Consider the following 18,479-nt stretch of genomic DNA (forward strand, 5'->3'; position numbering starts at 1 on the left):
CAGGGCATCACTATCTGTGTGTTCTTAGTGTGAGATCAGTGGCCCAAAGTCATTTAACCCCTTTAAAACACCAGTTACTTATTCAAATGGCCAAAACCGACTGCCCACTTTGATGCCAGTTCTGATGCCCAGCTCCCATTTGGCCCAGGCTGGAAATACCTGGTTTTGATGTGGGGCTCCCTGTTCTATATGTCTGCAGTGGGATATCAACGGCCTAAAGTCATTTAACCCTTTCATTGACACCCTTCGGTGCCCACTTTGATGCCTATTTTTGTGCCAGTTTTAGAATTTTCGTAGCTGTTTTTAAGTGTATTCACATCTGCGCTCCTCGATGCATTGTATGCTATAATTGTGATGCTCATTTTTTGTTGTTAAACATATGAAAAACAGAAAAGAAAAAATTGCCGAATTAAGAAACTGGACCAATAAGAAACCAACTTCAGCCTGGTATCTGTGCATCGTATTAAAGAATCTGTTATTTTTATCTAGAAAAGTTGGACAATTTTCTTGTCACTATGTATGTGCAGTCACTTTTTTCTCAACAATTATTAATCATGTATCTGTAAATAAACGAGGCTATACTGTGCGGATTTTTTTTCTCGCACCCATATACTTGAATGGGTGTCTCGTCTTTATATTTCTAAGCACACGTTTATGTTTTCCTCTCAGAGGACATTTCTGTAAGTTTTATTTTCCCTCTCTTCCCTCAGAGGACATGTCCTGCCTTCCCTGAACTTTGCCTGCTCCCTCAGTCACACTGGCCACTGACACGGTGAGAGGACTGGCACCAGGCACTCTATTCCCCTGGGAACATTATTCCTCTCAGGAGAGTCCCGCCCTCCTCCCACAAACAAGTCAGCGGTTGGCTGGAGCATAAGTGAATGTCACGTGTTGCTATTGATTGACAGCTCAGGGATTGCAGGGGAACGAATCAGAGCAGTGGGCAGGAGTCTGGGCAGAGGGGGCAAGAAGTTGTCACTGCCGCCCGCAGTCAGCAGTGCAGAGAGCACCAAGTGCAGGTAAGTGGAGCCTGGCGACCTGTTGTATAGGGACCGTATCCTGTGACTGCCTGCAGCTGCGGACCCATTCATGTCTGCAGGCAGTCTTATCTGCAGCACATGGGGAACTCTGGTGCCCAGCTAGAAGCCTCGTCCTTTTTCTATGCTTGCGGTTGTCTGTGTGATATATATCTATATATTATGATGTGCATTGTCTTCAGACTGTGTAATAAATAGTCATTAGATTGTCAGCTCTTTTGCATATCTTGGTTTATAATGCAGATTTGCCCCGGGACAGTCCTGCTCCTCCAGGAACAAAGACCAGATGAAATGGAGTCTGTCACCCCCAAAGCTCACACTAAGCCATATATAGGGGGAGAGGGACGAGCCTGTGCTGCTCTGACGCTGTACCCCGATTCATCAAGGCAGTTACACCAGAATGCTGGCGGAAATTGCGTTCAAAAGTTGTACATTTTTGCGTAACGCAGATTTGCGCCAAAATGTTGTGACCTTTGGCATTTAATACTAGTTTTGCCAGGTTCTTCCAAGGTGAGTGAGGCAGAACGGGGGCATGAGGCCACAGCTTGTCTGATTCCTTCCACCAAGCCAGAAACCTTTGTGACAGGGTGCACCCCACTTGTCAGACACTTCTTAAAGGGGTTGTCCACTACTAGGACAACCCCTTCTCACTTCTCATTCCTCACGCTTGGCCCCGATATAATAAAAAAGCTTAGACTCACCTCCCGTGCCGATACTGTTCCAGCGGTGTTGACACAACGGTCCCTGGACTCTCATGCAGTTGTATGACACGTGACCCCAAACACCCAATCAGCGCTGGTGTCACTGTCCTCACCTTCAGACAAATTGAACATGAAGAGGAAGGCCGGGCTGCAGCTGATCCCCGTACCGTACTTGAAAATACAGCTGCCCTTTAAAGACCTCTTTGTGCACAGTATTATATACTTTTTTTTGTATCTCTGAGGCTGTACAGAGTTGGATAAAAAGCTGGTGTGCATGAACCCTTACAGTCATGGCAAATACTAGACCTATATTTTATTCTTTTTACAGATACTAAAAGATGGCCAAGAAATTACTACTAGTAGATGTGGACTGCGGAGTAGATGATGCTCAAGCTCTGATGCTGGCCCTAGCAGCTCCTCATGTTGAAATCCTGGGAATTACGTGCTGCCACGGAAACACTACTTTAGAAAATGTTTGCCAGAATGTTTTACGAGTCCTTAAAATTTGCAATAGACTCCAGGTGACTTGTCATTCTCTGCCCTAAGGTTCATTTTCAAAATGGGTCAAGGAAATCAACTTTATAAAAGGATCTGTTTTCTCATCAATTTCTCATCAATGTCAGATCATCAATGATGATCGCATCAATATCAGATCATCGGGGTCCAACACCGTGTACCTTCACTGATCAGCTGTTTGCAAATACAGAGGGCTTAATTAGGTGCTGGTTCCATTGAAGTAAATAGTAGATGAGCTTCAGTATACAAGATCCATCAGTTAGGCCTCATTCAGACATCAGTGTTTTTCACATACACAAAAATTGCTACTGGAGCCATGAGTGTTTTGGATCAGTGTGTTATCAGTGTTTGGTCAGTGTGTCATCAGTTTTTTATCAGTGTTCTGGACCGCACACTGATGCTATCTGTGTGCTGTACGTGTTTTCTCTGACCCATAGAACTGTATTGGGACTTTTCATCTCTGCCACCGGAATAAAATTGGCATGTCTGTATGAGTTTTTCACGGACTCACAGTCCATGAAAAATCACGGACATATGAATGGCCCCATAGACTACAATGGGTATGTGTTCAATCCGTGAAAAATATGGATAGAACATGTATGTGCAACATGTGCTTCTGGATAATGCCTCCTATAGTATATGGAAATATGGTGCTCCAGCTGCTCAGGACCTTAAAATAGGTAAATAATTATGGTGCCTTGTGTCTGACTCCCACCGATCTGATATTATAGCCCCACTCCAGTGTTCTTTTTTTATTCCCACGCTGGAGGAGTGGTGCAACTAATCTGAGTTCCCTTACCCGAATAATATATTTACCAGCTGCTGTCTTCAGCTCTTATGGACACTGGTCAGGTCCTGCACCACCATCTTGTGACCGCAAATGAAGCCCTGCTCTGTGTAGCACAAGCGATCGGATGTTCGTAGCTTCTAATCTCCCATGGAGGCTACTGAAGCAAGTAAAAAGTAAAAAAATAAATATTTTTAAAAATATTAAAAAAATATAAAGTTCATATCACCCCATATTCGCCCCATTCAAAATAAAACAATTTTAAAAAAAAATACACGTATTTGGTATTGCTGCGTTCAGAAATGCCCAATCTATCACTATATAAGAAGAACTAATCTGATCGGTAAACCGCACAACGAAAAAAAAAGTCAAACCAAACGTTTTATTGGTCACTGCATTAAAATGCAATAATGGGCGATCTAAAGATCATTTTTACCCCAAAATAGTAGCAATAAAAATGTTTGCTTGGCATGCAAAAAATAAGCCCTCACCCAGCCCCAGATCACGAAAAGTGGAGACGCTACGGGTCTCTGAAAATTGCAACTTTAAGAACCTAGACATGTTTGGTATCTACTAACTCGTAATGACCTGGAGAATCATAATGGAAGGTCAGCTTTAGCATTTAGTGAACATGGTAACAAAGCAAAATAAAAAACATTTGTGGAATTGCACCTTTTTGCAACTTCACCGCGCTTTGAATCCTTTTCCCGTTTTCCAGTACACGTTATTGCAAAACCAACGGTGTCGTTCAAAAGTACAACCCGTCCTGCAAAAAACAAGCCCACACATGGCCATATTGACGGAAAAATAAAAAAGTTATGGCTCTGGGGAGGAGAGCATGAAGCGGAAACTCAAAAATGGAAAAACCCAAGGTCCGAAGGGGTTAAGGCTCATTCTGCTGATCCTAAAGACATGTAATATTCTCTCTCGTAATTCATATGAGACTCTCTTATTCAAGTCAATGGTTGTGCAAAAAAAGAATGTACCATCTGTATTGCTTATGATTTATGGTTACCTAGCAATTCTTAACATAGGAAACTGTATTTGATCATGTGCATTTTAAACTGTTGATGTAAAAATACAGATGTCACATGGATATAAAACGACGTATGCATGACCGATGGCACACAGATGGAATGTGGATGAAAGTCATCTGTGTTTTGTTTTGTATATCAATCAGACATTTTCTATTTGCCATTTTGTTTTTTCCTCCTTATTCCAAAAGCCATAATGTTTCTACTTTCCCATTGACATAGGCATGTGAGGGCTGGTCTTTTGCTGGGCGAGTTGTACTTTTGGCACCATCCACTTTATCATGTGATGCACTGGAAAGCAGGAAAAAAAATCCATGTGTGTTGAAATAGCAAAATAAGAACAATTCTGCAATTGTTTTATTTGTTTTTTTTTTATTTACAGCTTTCATGTTATGGTAAAAATGACCTTGTAATATAATTTTCCAGGTCAGTATGATTATGGAGATTCCAAGCATGCATAATTGTTGTTTCGCTTGTGATGCCACTTTCTGAGAGCTGTAATATTTTCAATTTTCGGGATATAGAGTTGTGTGAGGGGTTGTTTCTTGCGCCCCAAGCCACTGTTTTTATTGATGTCATGTTGGGGTAGATACAATGTTTTAATCGCCTCCTACTACATTATTTTGTGTTGCTACAGCTGCCAAAGAAAACATAATTCTGCCGTTTTGATTTTTTTTCTCTTTATGCTTTTCACTGATTGGATTAAGCTATTTTATATTTTGATAGATCAGATTTTTATGAAAGCAGCGATACTAATATATATTTTTTTGTTTCCTATTATTTCAAACATTTTTATTTTCACTGTATGCGCTAGTCTCCTTAGGAGACTTGAACCTGTGATCCTGTACGTCATATATTATTAAGGGGTTAAAGGGGTTACACCTGAGATATTTATGGTATTTAGGTTATGTCATAACTTTCTTATAAATCTAAAATAGACCTCCGGTCTGTGCTGTCATGAAGTGGAGGAGTGGGCACACCTACTTTCTCCTTTCATTTTTATGGAAGCTCCAAAAATAGCTGACAAGGTCTGTATTATTTTTACGTTATTTAGATGAGTTTATATCTGTCTTGTAGATTCCTGTATTCAGAGGGGCAACTAAACCACTACTGTCGAACTCTGTCCATGCCAGCTTTTACCATGGTGTGGATGGATTGGGTGATGCACCAGATTCTTCACCCCCTGATCTTGACCTTCTGCAGAAGGAGCATGCTGTTCTTGCAATGATTAGGATAATAAATGAATACCCTGGAAAGGTGAGTTATTGTAGATACATCCCAGCTTCTGCATAATGTCTTCAGTTATTAACATTTAATATGGTATAAAAGATTACTATTTAAAGTTCTAGTATATTTCTGTACTAAAAGTGTAATAAGGATCCTGCAGTGGTAAGCTACATTAATTTGGCCACCCATGAATAATGTATGTGTTTGAAGAATTCTGTATACAGGTACAATTTACAGGTACAAAGTAAAGTAAATGTCCTCTGGCTATTCCTGACTGCGCAACTTGCTGATCCTTTAACTGTACTGCTGCTCCTATGTACCAGCCTCTAGCTATTGCTATTCCTGACTACGCAACCGGCTGATCCTTTTACTATACTGCTGCTCCTTTGTACCAACTTCTGGCTATTCCTTACTACGCCACCTGTCGGGGTGTCCCTAGTGGTTGTAATATGTAATACCACTACTCCAACCCAGGACAGTTCATAACAGTGTGCCTATATCTGCATAGGTAGCAGAGCTGTGTGCATCTAATCTATATGTGCTTAGGTAGCAGAGCTGTGTGCATTTATATGTGTCTATGTAGCAGAGCTGTGTATCTATTTGTGCATATGTAGCTAAGCTGTGTACGTTTATATGTACATATTGTGACAGGGTCACTGGCACTGTATGTGAGGAGAGATATGTATTATGGAGATTTCTTTCCTCCGTGATCTAGAACCCCATAAGTTTCTTTTCAGCATGCTATGTGCTGAAGGAGTTAAGCAGCCATGTTATGGGCAGGTTTTTTAGGTGGGTAGGTAAAGAGATGGGCGGGACACCTACTCACCTTACCTCCTCAAGGATGTAGCTGGGGAAATAAATGTCCACCCACTTTTTTTTCCCTCGGTCTGTGTTGTGTGGAGGCAAGGAAGTCTCCATACTGAAGCTCCTGTGAGAGCCGCCATATGTGTTGTCCCAGAAGTGCTGGGCAGGACTGTGTATGAACTATTTATTTTCTTTTGAGCCAGAAAGGCTGTTTTTATATTACGATTTTGTTTTTGTTTTGGTTTATGATACAATAAACCACCCAGAGACTTTATCCCCACGTGTGCCTGTGTCAGCCTCAAGGAGCAGCTAAGTGAGCCGACCTTCCATAGTATATAGCAGATATGTAAAATACGCATGCTGCAGAGAAACACTAAGGCTATGTGCACACGGTGCGGATTCTGCTGCGGATCCGCAGCGTTTCAGGCTCTGCGGGTCCGCAGCAGATTTAGCTTTGTTGTACAGTACCATTGTTTTCAATGGTAAACTGAAAAACGCTGTGCATGTGCTGCAGATTTTTCCGCGCGGATTTGCTGCGGGTTCAGATCCGCAGCATGTCTATTCTTTGTGCGGATTCTGCTGCAGTTTCACACCCTCTCCATTGTAGAGGTGTGAAACCGCAGGCTAATCCGCAGGTAAACCGCAGGTCTTTTGACCTGAGAATTTACCTGCGGATTTTTCCAAATCCACGCGGAAAAATCCGCAGGACCTAAATCTACGTGTGCACATAGCCTTAACTATAGATATCTATTACCTCTATACTCCACACAAGTGTGTTCGTTAGTGATAATTACTCCTCCACTTTACACCACTATGGAAGTTTTAATCAATAGGGAAAATGTTTTTCCTATTTTCTGCTGTCTAAACCTAGGAGTGCATCTTTTGGTGTGTTTTATAGTTCAAAACATATGGTAATTAAAAACAGATGAAAATGGGATGGAAATCTGACGTACAAAGTATGTCTTCTGTGTGTCATCTGTTTTGCAAGGAGCCACATATACTGGAATTTGAGAGCAGCATGATGTAGTGGCCGAGAGCCCCTGTATCACTTACTGGATTGCTTGGTGCAGATTTGATTGAATCCCTTTTTTCTCTGCTGTAGATGTAGCAGTGCTATGAATGCTGAGCTCTGTATAACCCCGCCCACACTATCTTTTTTCATTTGTTTAATTTTATAAAAAGTAGGCCTCAAAAGGTTGTCCTTCATTTCTGAGCCCTGAATTTGATTTAAGTAGCACTGTAGATACAGTGGCACGCAAAAGTTTAGGCACCCCTGGTCAAAATTACTGTTATGGTGAACAGTTAAGCAAGTTGAAGATAAAATGAACTCTAAAAGGCCTAAAGTTAAAGATGACACATTTGTTTTCTATTTTAGGCTAAAAAGTAATACACATTGTCAATTTTTCACATTTTAAAAATTACAAAAAGAAAAATGGTCCGATGCTAAAGTTTGGGCACCTTTGAAGATTTGTGTGCTCAGATAACTTTGACCAAGTTAGCCTCCTCTAACCTTGTGCGAAAAAATAGCCACCATGGGTTCTTTTAAGCAGCTGCCTAGCACTCTGAAAATGAAAATGGTGGAGGCCCACAAAGCAGGAGAAGGCTATAAGAAGATAGCAAAGCATTTTCAAGTTGTCCTTTCCTCAGTTCAATATGTAATTCAGAAATAGCAGTCTACAGGAACAGTGGAGGTCAAGATAAGGTCTGGAAGGCCAAGCAAAATTTCAGAGAGAGCTGCTTGTAGGATTGCTAGAAAGGCATATCAGAACCCCCACTTGACTGCAAAAGACCTTCAGAAAGATTTAGCAGATTCTGGAGTTGTGGTAATTGTTCTACTGTTCAGAGCCACCTTATCAAATATGGCCTTCATGGAAGAGTCATCAGAAGAAAACCTCTCCTGCACCCTCACCATAAAATTTAGCATCAGAGGTATGCAAAACAACATCTAAACAAGCCCAATGCATTTTAGAAACAAGTCCTGTGAATCGTTGAAGTTAAAATAAAACTCTTTGGTCGCAATGATCAAAGGTATGTGCAGAGAAAAAATTGCATAGAATTTCAGGAAAAGAACATCTCTCCAACCATTAAGCATGGGGATGGATCAATCATGCTTTGGATTTGTGTTGCAGACAATGGCACAGGTAGAGGGAAGAATGGAGTCATTGAAATTTCAACAAATTCTTGATGCAAATATAAAACCATGTGTAAAAAAGCTGAATTTGAAAGCAGGATGGCTTCTACAAATGGATAATGATCACACACATCAAAATCCACAATAGACTACCTGAAAAGGCGATAGCTAGAGGTTTTTCAATGGCCCTCACAGTCCCCCGAATCGATCATCATTGAAAATCTGTGGCTAGCCCTCAAAATAGCAGTGCATGCAAGAGGACCCAGGAATCTCACAGAAATGGAAGAATTTTCCAAGGAAGAATGGATAAAATCCATCAAACAAGAATTGAAAGACTCTTGGCTGGCTACTAAAAGCGTTTACAAGCTGTGATATTTTTAAAAGGGAGTGCTACTAGGTACTAACTATGCAGGGTGCCCAAACTTTTGCATTGGCCTATTTTCCTTATTGTAATTTTTAAAATGTAAAAAATGACAATATATAATTTTTTTTTAATACAGAGAAAATGTGTCATCTTTAACTTTAGCCCTTTTAGAGATCATTCCATTTTCAACTTGCTTAACTGGTCACAATAACAGTAATTTTGACCAGGGGTGCCCAAACTTTTAAATGCCACTGTATCAATATATTTATATAAATAGTGACTTTTGTATTTCTGTTTTGACCTTGTGTTATAGAAAACAATGGTTAAAATTGAATATCTGCAAAAAATAATTGTTTCAATTTCACATCCAGATTTAATACCAATGAAACACTAACTTGCTTAAAAAGTTGAATACTTTTCAAAACTCCAGGAGCTCTTCCTATTCTGCCACTCCTTTCGGTTCTGCGCTGCGTCATTTCGTTGCAGAGAGATTCATATTTCTTCTGAAGTGCACTATGTGAAATCTCTGCTTTGCAGTCCAGCTGGGTGTTTTTTCAGAGTCTTTTCTGGGGTTGTACACTTTTATCCCTTCCTCCCTTCTACACTCCCTGACAGAAGTTATATCGCTTATCCATGTTATGTAAATAAAAGCTTATAACCTGACGTTAAATTCATCCATTGGTTGTATAAATTATTCTTTTTAAAGCTGAAACCCTCCGAAAAGTGGTTTAGGTTAAGAAAATAAATTGACATCAATGCAGAAATATTGATCATTTAATGGACATAGAATGGTCAGATTTCGGCAAGACAAAAGTTTTGCCGGCCACAGAAAGTAATGTCATATTCAAACAAATAATTAACTTAAAATTCAAATATATGTTGCATAACATTGGTGAATGAAGTTGTGGTGCTATTAGTCATATTTAATATTTTGGCTGACTTCCATGAGCTTGAACGACTGCATCCATGCGGTTCAACAATGATTCATACAATTTATTAATGAAGTCATCAGAAATAGCAAAGAATGCAGTTTTACATGCCTCCCAGAGTTCATCTAGATTCTTTGGTTTTGTCTTCCAAGCTTCTTCTTTCATCCTACCCCTAACATGCTCAATGATGTTCATGTCTGGTGACTGGGCTGGCCAGTCCTTGAGCACCTGTCACGTGCCCCATCGTGAGTGACATGGCCAGCTGGCCGGTAACTGATACAACAGGACGCGGCACGTGTAATTGTCCTATGTGACGCGGCCCGCAGGCCAGTAACTAATACAATAAGACATAGGGGAAAAGGGGAAACCTGGGTAACAATAACAATGGTGGCCCTGCGATAGGGAATGGGGACGTGGAGACCTCCTGTACTCCCCTGAGTCAGTGTCTCTACACTCCTAATGTTCCCTAGGCCGGTTCCGCACCGGGCGACGATCAGGAACCTCAAAACCATGACTCGCCCTGCACCTAAACCCTCGCTAGGGAATTGGTCGGTGCGGAAACTAATCCCATCACTGCACTAAACACACATAAGGAAAAGTGACAAAACAGGGGAACACCACTTAGCTTTGCTCTGTTGCTTACGCTCCCAGCCATAGAGCCCACCACCTGCGTGCATCTTTTCCTCCACCGTGTCCGACATCTGGGAGCGCTGTCCAGAAATGGACCTTTTCAGCATCATAGTGCAGCCTTGGAGCAAACAGAGTCCACATCGCAGCTGCCAGTCCACCAATCCATGCACAAACTTCCTGCTGACACCATAACTGCGACTCCACCACGCCATGCCAGCCCTCCTTGCAGACACCATAGCTGACACTCCCGGACTCTCATTGAGCTGCCCGTGACACTCCTTTAGCTCCATCCTTCACCCAGGCTTGCTTGCAAATGAATACGTTATCACCAACAGTGATTAACACACCTGATACTCTTATAGAGCTATCACACCTGTTACATAATTACGTGCACAAACTAAGGTAACCAAAGTGCAATGACCCTAATGGTCACCGGGGTGAAAACTACCTTTGGCACACAGCCAAGGGAAAAAAAAAGTTACTTTGTGCATTTACTCTGTCAGATCCAACCTGGATCTTGACAGCACCTTGATCTTTTTTGTCTGGAGGAACTTTGTTGAAGAGTTGGATATACACTGTGTTCCAAATTATTATGCAAAAAGAGTTTAGGAGTGATAAGGTTAGAGTTTTTCTGTTTGTCATTTAAACTCATTGATGGTGATCTGTGTCAGGGCTCTTTATATCACTGAAAGCAATTGCAGATACCTGTGCAAATTAGTTTGGCAGGTGTGTCCAAATAAAGGCAAGACTACTTAAGAAGGCTGTTCCACATTAATAAGCAGCCTACATTTTTTGCCAAAACGGGAAAGAAAAAGGATGTGTCAGCTGCTGAGAAGCAACAAATTGTGGAGTATTTAGGTCAAGGCATGACTACAATCAACATTGCCAAGACACTTCATCGTGATCATCGCACAATCAAGAAGTATGTAGCCGATTCCCAACACACACATGTGCGTGCTGATAAGGAAGAATTGAGGACTCTTTCCAACAGGCAATTGCGTCAGGTTAAAAAAGCAGCTGCAAAAATGCCTTGTCATAGCAGCAGACAAGTTTTTGAAGCTGCTGGTGCCTCCAACGTCCCCCGAACAACAAGATGCAGGGTCCTTCAGAGGTTTGCAGCTGTGCGTAAGCCATCCTGTCGACCACCTCTATCCACTGCACACAAGCAGAAACAGCTCCAGTGGGCCAAACGAGACATGAAGACTGACTTCCAAACTGTTTTGTTCACCAATGAGTGCCGTGCAACGCTCGATGGTCCAGATGGATGGAGTGGAGGATGGCTGGTTGATGGACACCCCATGAAAACACGGCTAAGGCGCCAGCAAGGAGGAGGTGGAGTAATCTTTTGGGCTGGAATCATGGGGAGAGAGATTGTCGGCCCCTTTAGGATCCCTGAAGGGGTAAAGATGAACGCAATAATCTATGTGGAGTTTCTAAAACAGGACTTCCTGCCATGGTTCAAGAGGAAGAACCGTGCTTTCCGCAGCAAGATCATTTTCATGCATGATAATGCACCGTCTCATGCTGCAAATAACACATCTGCATCTCTGGCTGCTATGGGCATAAAAGAGGACAAACATATGGTGTGGCCACCATCTTCCCCTGACCTCAACCCCATTGAGAACCTCTGGAGCATCATCAAAAGGAATGTCTATGATGGCGGGAGGCAGTTCACATCTAAGCAACAGCTCTGGGAGGGTATCCTGTCCACATGCAAAACAACTGAAGCACAAACCATCCAAAAACTGACAAATTCAATGGACGGGAGAGTTCAGAAGCTTCTTTCCAACAAGGGGTCCTATGTGCAAATGTAACATCACCAAGAATAAAGTTTTGACTTGAAAACTGTTTGATTTCATTTTGTAATAAGCTGATAATGCTTATAATTTCACAATTGACCATTTTTTTGTTCAATATAAAAATAAAAAGGTTGAAAACTCTGCTGTGCATAATAATTTGGAACATGCATTTTGAGTGTTTCTTATTTTAAAAAAAATACTGTTTTCATAGGCAGTTTGTTCAAAAACATTGCAATTATACTAGAATAGTAGATGACTGGAAAATAACAGTGACTGCAATTCATATAGGTAATTTAGAGAAAATATGAGGAAATATTTTTTGCATAATAATTTGGAACACAGTTTATGAGATGAAGCACCATCCTGCTGCAGAATTTGACCCCTTTTATGATTTGGAAAAAAAGTAGCTAATACTTCTTGATATTTTAGGCTATTGATATTGCCTTCCACCTTGTAAATGTTTCGCAAACCCTCATACTGAATGTATCCCCAGACCATGATCTTTCCACCACCAAATTTAACTGTTTTCTGGGTGTATTTTGAATCCATACGGGCTCCAGTAGGTACCCTGCAGTGTTTGCGGCGGCTGAGGAGTAATTCTACTGAAGATTCATCAGAGAAATCCACCTTATGCCACTTTTCCAGCGTCCATCTGTTTAGCAGGCTGTGGGACTTTGCAAATGCCACACGGTTTTTTATTTGCCTTTTGTTTAGTGCTAGCTTCTGGGCACTTATTTGACCATTGAGGCCGTTTCGAGACAGAATCCTACAAACTGTTCTAGTTGACACAGGGACTTGAGGTTACCAAGCCTGTTGGAGCTCTGCTGCAGTTGAAGAGGGGCTTGCTTTGGATTTTCTAACCAACAAGCGTTCCTCCTGAGTAGTTGTCCTGCGGGGTCTGCCGGACCTAGGCTTGTCAAACACATCTCCAGTCTCTTCAAATCTTTTTTTACTTCTTTGGACTTGACGCTGAGACACATTAAAGGTGCCAGCCACCTCTGCAGTGGATCTGGTCTTCAGCCTCTTGATAATCCAGGCTTTGGTCGCAGGGTGGATTTTTGGCATGTTGTCAGAGCTCAAGTTGCAGTTCAAGTGAAGGTCTGGGGTGCTGTGTTTCTTCTTATACACACTCACTAATTAACCGATCATTTACTGAGCACAGGTGAGGATGTAAACTAGGATTGGGTGCATTATATGACCAGGCGACAAAACTTTTGTCTTGCCAAAATCTGACCATTCTGTGTTCATTAAATGATCAATATTTTTGCATTGATGCCAGTTTATTCTCTTAACCTAAACCACATTTCGGAGGGTTTCAGCTTTCAAAAGAATAATTTATACAACCAACGGATGAATTTAACATCAGGTTATACAGTTGTGGCCAAAAGTATTGACACCCCTGCAATTTTGTCAGATAATACTCAGTTTCTTCCTGAAAATGATTGCAAACAAATTCTTTGGTATTATTATCTTCATTTAATTTGTCTTAAATGAAAAAACACAAAAGAGAATGAAGCAAAAAGCAAAACATTGATCATTTCACACAAAACTCCAAAAATGGGCCACACAAAAGTATTGGCACCCTCAGCCTAATACTTGGTTGCACAACCTTTAGCCAAAATAACTGCGACCAACCGCTTCCGGTAACCATCAATGAGTTTCTTACAATGCTCTGCTGGAATTTTAGACCATTCTTCTTTGGCAAACTGCTCCAGGTCCCTGATATTAGAAGGGTGCCTTCTCCAAACTGCCATTTTTAGATCTCTCTACAGGTGTTCTATGGGATTCAGGTCTGGACTCATTGCTGGCCACCTTAGAAGTCTCCAGTGCTTTCTCTCAAACCATTTTCTAGTGCTTTTTGAAGTGTGTTTTGGGTCATTGTCCTGCTGGAAGACCCATGACCTCTGAGGGAGACCTCTGGGCCCTACATTATGCTGCAAAATTTGTTGGTAGTCTTCAGACTTCATAATGCCATGCACACGGTCAAGCAGTCCAGTGCCAGAGGCAGCAAAGCAACCCCAAAACATCAGGGAACCTCCACCATGTTTGACTGTAGGGACCGTGTTTTTTTCTTTGAATGCCTCTTTTTTTCTCCTGTAAACTCTATGTTGATGCCTTTGCCCAAAAAGCTCTACTTTTGTCTCATCTGACCAGAGAACATTCTTCCAAATCGTTTTAGGCTTTTTCAGGTAAGTTTTGGCAAACTCCAGCCTGGCTTTTTTATGTCTCGGGGTAAGAAGTGGGGTCTTCCTGGGTCTCCTACCATACAGTCCCTTTTCATTCAGACGCCGACGGATAGTACGGGTTGACACTGTTGTACCCTCGGACTGTAGGCCAGCTTGAACTTGTTTGGATGTTAATCGAGGTTCTTTATCCAACATCCGCACAATCTTACGTTGAAATCTCTTGTCAATTTTTCTTTTCCGTCCACATCTAGGGAGGTTAGCCACAGTACCATGGGCTTTAAACTTCTTGATGACACTGCGCACGGTAGACACAGGAACATTCAGGTCTTTGGAGATGGACTTGTAGCCTTGAGATTGCTCATGCTTCCTCACAATTTGGTTTCTCAAGTCCTCAGACAGTTCTTTGGTCTTCTTTCTTTTCTCCATGCTCAGTGTGGTACACACAAGGACGCAGGACAGAGGTTGAGTCAACTTTAATCCATGTCAACTGGCTGCAAGTGTGATTTAGTTATTGCCAACACCTGTTAGGTGCCACAGGTAAGTTACAGGTGCTGTTAATTACACAAATTAGAGAAGCATCACATGATTTTTCGAACAGTGCCAATACTTTTGTCAATCCTCTTTTTTTATGTTTGGTGTGGAATTATATCCAATTTGGCTTTAGGACAATTCTTTTTGTGTTTTTTCATTTAAGACAAATTAAATGAAGATAATAATACCAAAGAATTTGTGTTTGCAATCATTTTCAGGAAGAAACTGAGTATTATCTGACAGAATTGCAGGGGTGTCAATACTTTTGGCCACAACTGTAAGCTTTTATTTACATAACATGGATAAGCAACATAACTTCTGTCAGGGAGTGTAGACACAGCCAATCACAGCTCAGCAGCTGTCTCAGTATCAAACGCTACTGACCTGTGATTGGCAGGGTGAAAGAGCATAATGCAGAGAAGACTCTGAAGAAAGGCCTAGTTGGATTGCAAGGCAGAGATTACTATACTATCCATTTAGAGGTGTTGCCAAACTTATTACAGAAGCCTACAGTCACTGCAGACATGTGCAGCCTCTCTCAATTAAGGTCTATTCTGCTGTGCCGTGCACTAATGAACACAGAAGTATGCATATCACATATATGCAGCATATCACTGCTTGGCCCCGCTTCCGGAATCGCAGAATCCTCACAGTGCAGAAGTTTGTGAAATGCCTGGACAACCCCTTTAAGGGAAGAACAATAAAAAGTTTGAAAATCACTAATTTTTGTAAATTTCAAATAGTGCACATACAGTAGTCCAATGTGAATGTCTCTGCAACAAACAGACGCAGTGCAAAAAGCCAAAGAGAGTCAGAATCTGGAAAGCTGAAGTTTTCTCACAAAGTATATTTTAATTTATAGATCTTTGAATAAAAATAAGTTCCACAACTGGATGTTTTAGAAAAAAAAAAAAAAATGTTCCTGTGCTGAAATAGTTATAAATGTGCCCATGTACATGGTCAGCAGATGCCACAACTCCTGGGCAGTGGAGGAAAAATAAGTACTTATACAGACGACAGGGCAGTGGCTTGCTGAATGCATGTTTTCAGGTGTACAATAACATTTAGTTTGGGATTTTTTGCTAATTTGCTGATTATTCGGTAATCTAAATTGAGTCTTGCATTGGAACACAAGGGTGTGGACATAAATTTCTATGGACTCCAAGAGCACAACTAATTCTGAAGTGAACTTGTCATTTCTATTTGATTATGGCGTTATTATTTGAGAACGATTTGCATAATCCCATTTGAAAACCTGGATATAAATAATGTCATGTTTCCTATGGATAAGTGAACTGATCAATTCCTAGAGAGTTTGTCTATTCATTGCACATGTACTTAAAGAATCATCATTCTTAATAGATTTATTATCACTATAGTGTTTACATTGCTTGTACTTTACATTTTAATACAGGTGTCTCTTGTTGCAACTGGACCATTGACTAACCTTGCTTTAGCTGTGAACATGGATCCAACATTTCCACAGAAAATTAATAGTCTTTTTATCATGGGTGGTAACATGGAATGTAAGTACGTATATTTGCACTGCAAGTTGACTGGTATCAAGTTTATTAAAGGGAAAGTTTCATCAGATTCATGCTGCGTGATCCACTGGCAGCATGAATCTGGCACCAGCTGCTCTATTGCAACCAGGCATGTTTTACTCTGAAACACTATGTTGTTTCAGAAAAAACATACCTTGAGAAGTTGACCAGAGACTATGTGCCTTGCATGACTAGTCCAAAGCAAAGGTACCCTTCTCCCCACCCCACTTCCCATAACTGACAGGGTTCTTCCTATGTACAGACCTGCCTGTCAACTGGAATAGGGCGGGAAGATGCCTACCAAGGACCTGCGTTGGGAAAATCATACACGACATATAGTCTCTGGCCAGTTTCTCAAAGTATGTTCTCTGAAACTATGCAGTGTTTCAGAAAAAAACATGCCTGGCTGCAATGGCACAGCTGGTGTCGGATTCATGCTGCCCATAGTTCGGGCAAGTTCTAAGAGATGTTTGTCCATGATTTTTATATTTTAAATAAGGAACCTCTTTATTCATGTGCACACAAAATCGCATTGACCTTCGTAACTTCAATCTATGGATCCATCATGTTTTTTTTTTTCCATATAGAAAAGTCCTGTTTTGATGGGAGATGTTATTTATGAATTAGCCACTGTAGATCTGTTAAAGATATTCATAAATGTAGGACAAAAGTTTCTGTTTTCTTGTTCTTTTTTCTTATTTTAGCAAGAGGCAATCTGACTGTTTGTGGTGAATTCAATTTTGCATGTGATCCAGAGGCAGCTTATGTTGTATTAAACAGCTATGATTGTCCAACTCACATTGCAACGTGGGAATTCACTTATAAGAACCACCTTCCTTGGGTAAGTTGTGCATTTTTTTGTTTAAAGAAGTTGGCTAGTACTTTTTTTTATTGCTGACCAGCAATATCAAATCTGGTGGTGGTGCCGGGAGTCGCACACACACAGCTGTTGCCGGCAGTTTTCGAATGCTGCCGTAGTAGACGTAGGCGGATACTGCAGATCCACCCCCTGTTCAATTGGGGTGGGGGATCTGCACCACTGGAACCTGTAACAGCTGATCAAAAACTCTTTTGTTTTAGTCCTGCATTAACAAGACTAGTGATAGACCCAAGCAAAGTTTTTTTTGCTCTTTATTGTAAGACAAAAATTATTAAGCTACATCACTATTTAAATTTTGTAGGAATTTTACCAAGAGTGGATCTCTCAGAAAACGGAAAAAGCTGAATTTATGCGGAAGATAATGGCTCATTCTGAAAAATGTACTAAAAGCGCTGCTGAGGAAGAGGATTGGGCTAAAGGATTCCTAACCTGCGACTCCTATGCCATGGCTGCAGCCGTAGATGACACGTTTGTCACTGTTGCTATTAATTGTGTAGTAGGGGTTGAACTTTGTGGCACATTGACTCGAGGAATGATGGTGTTGGATACATTAGGCAAGCTACAGAGAAAACATAGGGTCTGTGTTATGACCAAATGTGACAGAGATAAATTGAAATTTCTCTTGATGGAGGCACTACGATAAAATCGAGTGACATAAATGCTGGAAGACAGATCTTACAAAACAATCCATTCATTTGATGTTCTGTTAGTTTTTTCCTCTAGAGAGATATGTTTTTAACAATTGTTCTATAATTTTCTGCCAATTGATGGTTAAGAAACTGCTCTGTTTAGAAAAATGGTACTGGAGGGGATTGAGCAGGTACCTAAATTAAAGTACTCCTGAAGAATGTCTGGAGATTATTGAGAGGTGAGCAGCACTGATTATCCCGTATCCTCAGATGCCTTAGAAGATGTGTGCATGATCGGCTGGTGTCCTATAAATTAGATTAGAATGGTTGACTAGTACATGCCGATTGTCAACTGCTAGTGCAGTGTCATCAGCGCCACTTACTATTTACTCTTCCAGCACTGGAAAACCCTTTTAAGTACTTTTAATAGTCTGGAAAATATTTGTCAGATATGGGGATTGATCAAGACCTGCATTGTTTTCAACATTGTTGATGAGGGAGCATGCTGCAGTCAGATGGTCCTGATTTATGAAGAGGTGAACTCCTCTTCATGAATCTGGAGTTTCTGACATGTATCATGAGCCTCTGTGCACTACGCCAGAAATCTCACTCCAGTTACGTGTTGGAATGAGTTTTCTGGTATATGGAACACCACAGTTTGTCATGAATTAGACAAGCTCCTGACCAGCCCCAGCTCTGAAAAAATGGGTGGAGCTGGAACAAACTGGCGTGAAGACGCTGAAAGTCATT

At 41.0% G+C, this 18,479-nt stretch overlaps 1 protein-coding gene across 1 annotated transcript; it reads left to right on the plus strand.

Annotated features, from left to right (window-relative positions):
* Positions 1-924: 924 nt before the first annotated feature.
* On the plus strand, positions 925-17,948 carry LOC141060539 (inosine-uridine preferring nucleoside hydrolase-like). The gene is made up of 6 exons (XM_073556815.1): positions 925-1,019; positions 2,067-2,259; positions 5,153-5,332; positions 16,091-16,202; positions 16,925-17,061; positions 17,402-17,948. Exons 2-6 carry the CDS (start codon positions 2,077-2,079, stop codon positions 17,741-17,743), a joined length of 954 nt encoding a protein of 317 aa, XP_073412916.1. The 5' UTR covers positions 925-1,019; positions 2,067-2,076; the 3' UTR covers positions 17,744-17,948.
* Positions 17,949-18,479: the final 531 nt, after the last annotated feature.

This window comes from Dendrobates tinctorius, unplaced genomic scaffold (genome assembly GCF_039654945.1).
Source record: "Dendrobates tinctorius isolate UK_male_01 unplaced genomic scaffold, ASM3965494v1 ptg000240l, whole genome shotgun sequence".
NCBI lineage: Eukaryota > Metazoa > Chordata > Amphibia > Anura > Dendrobatidae > Dendrobates > Dendrobates tinctorius.

Coding starts and splice junctions, on each gene's coding strand:
- LOC141060539 (XM_073556815.1), top strand. CDS start 2,077: ATGGCCAAGAAATTACTACTAGTAGATGTGGACTGCGGAGTAGATGAT. Junction 16,203..16,924: donor CATGGGTGGTAACATGGAAT/GTAAGTACGTAT, acceptor TTCTTATTTTAG/CAAGAGGCAATCTGACTGTT. Junction 17,062..17,401: donor ATAAGAACCACCTTCCTTGG/GTAAGTTGTGCA, acceptor TAAATTTTGTAG/GAATTTTACCAAGAGTGGAT.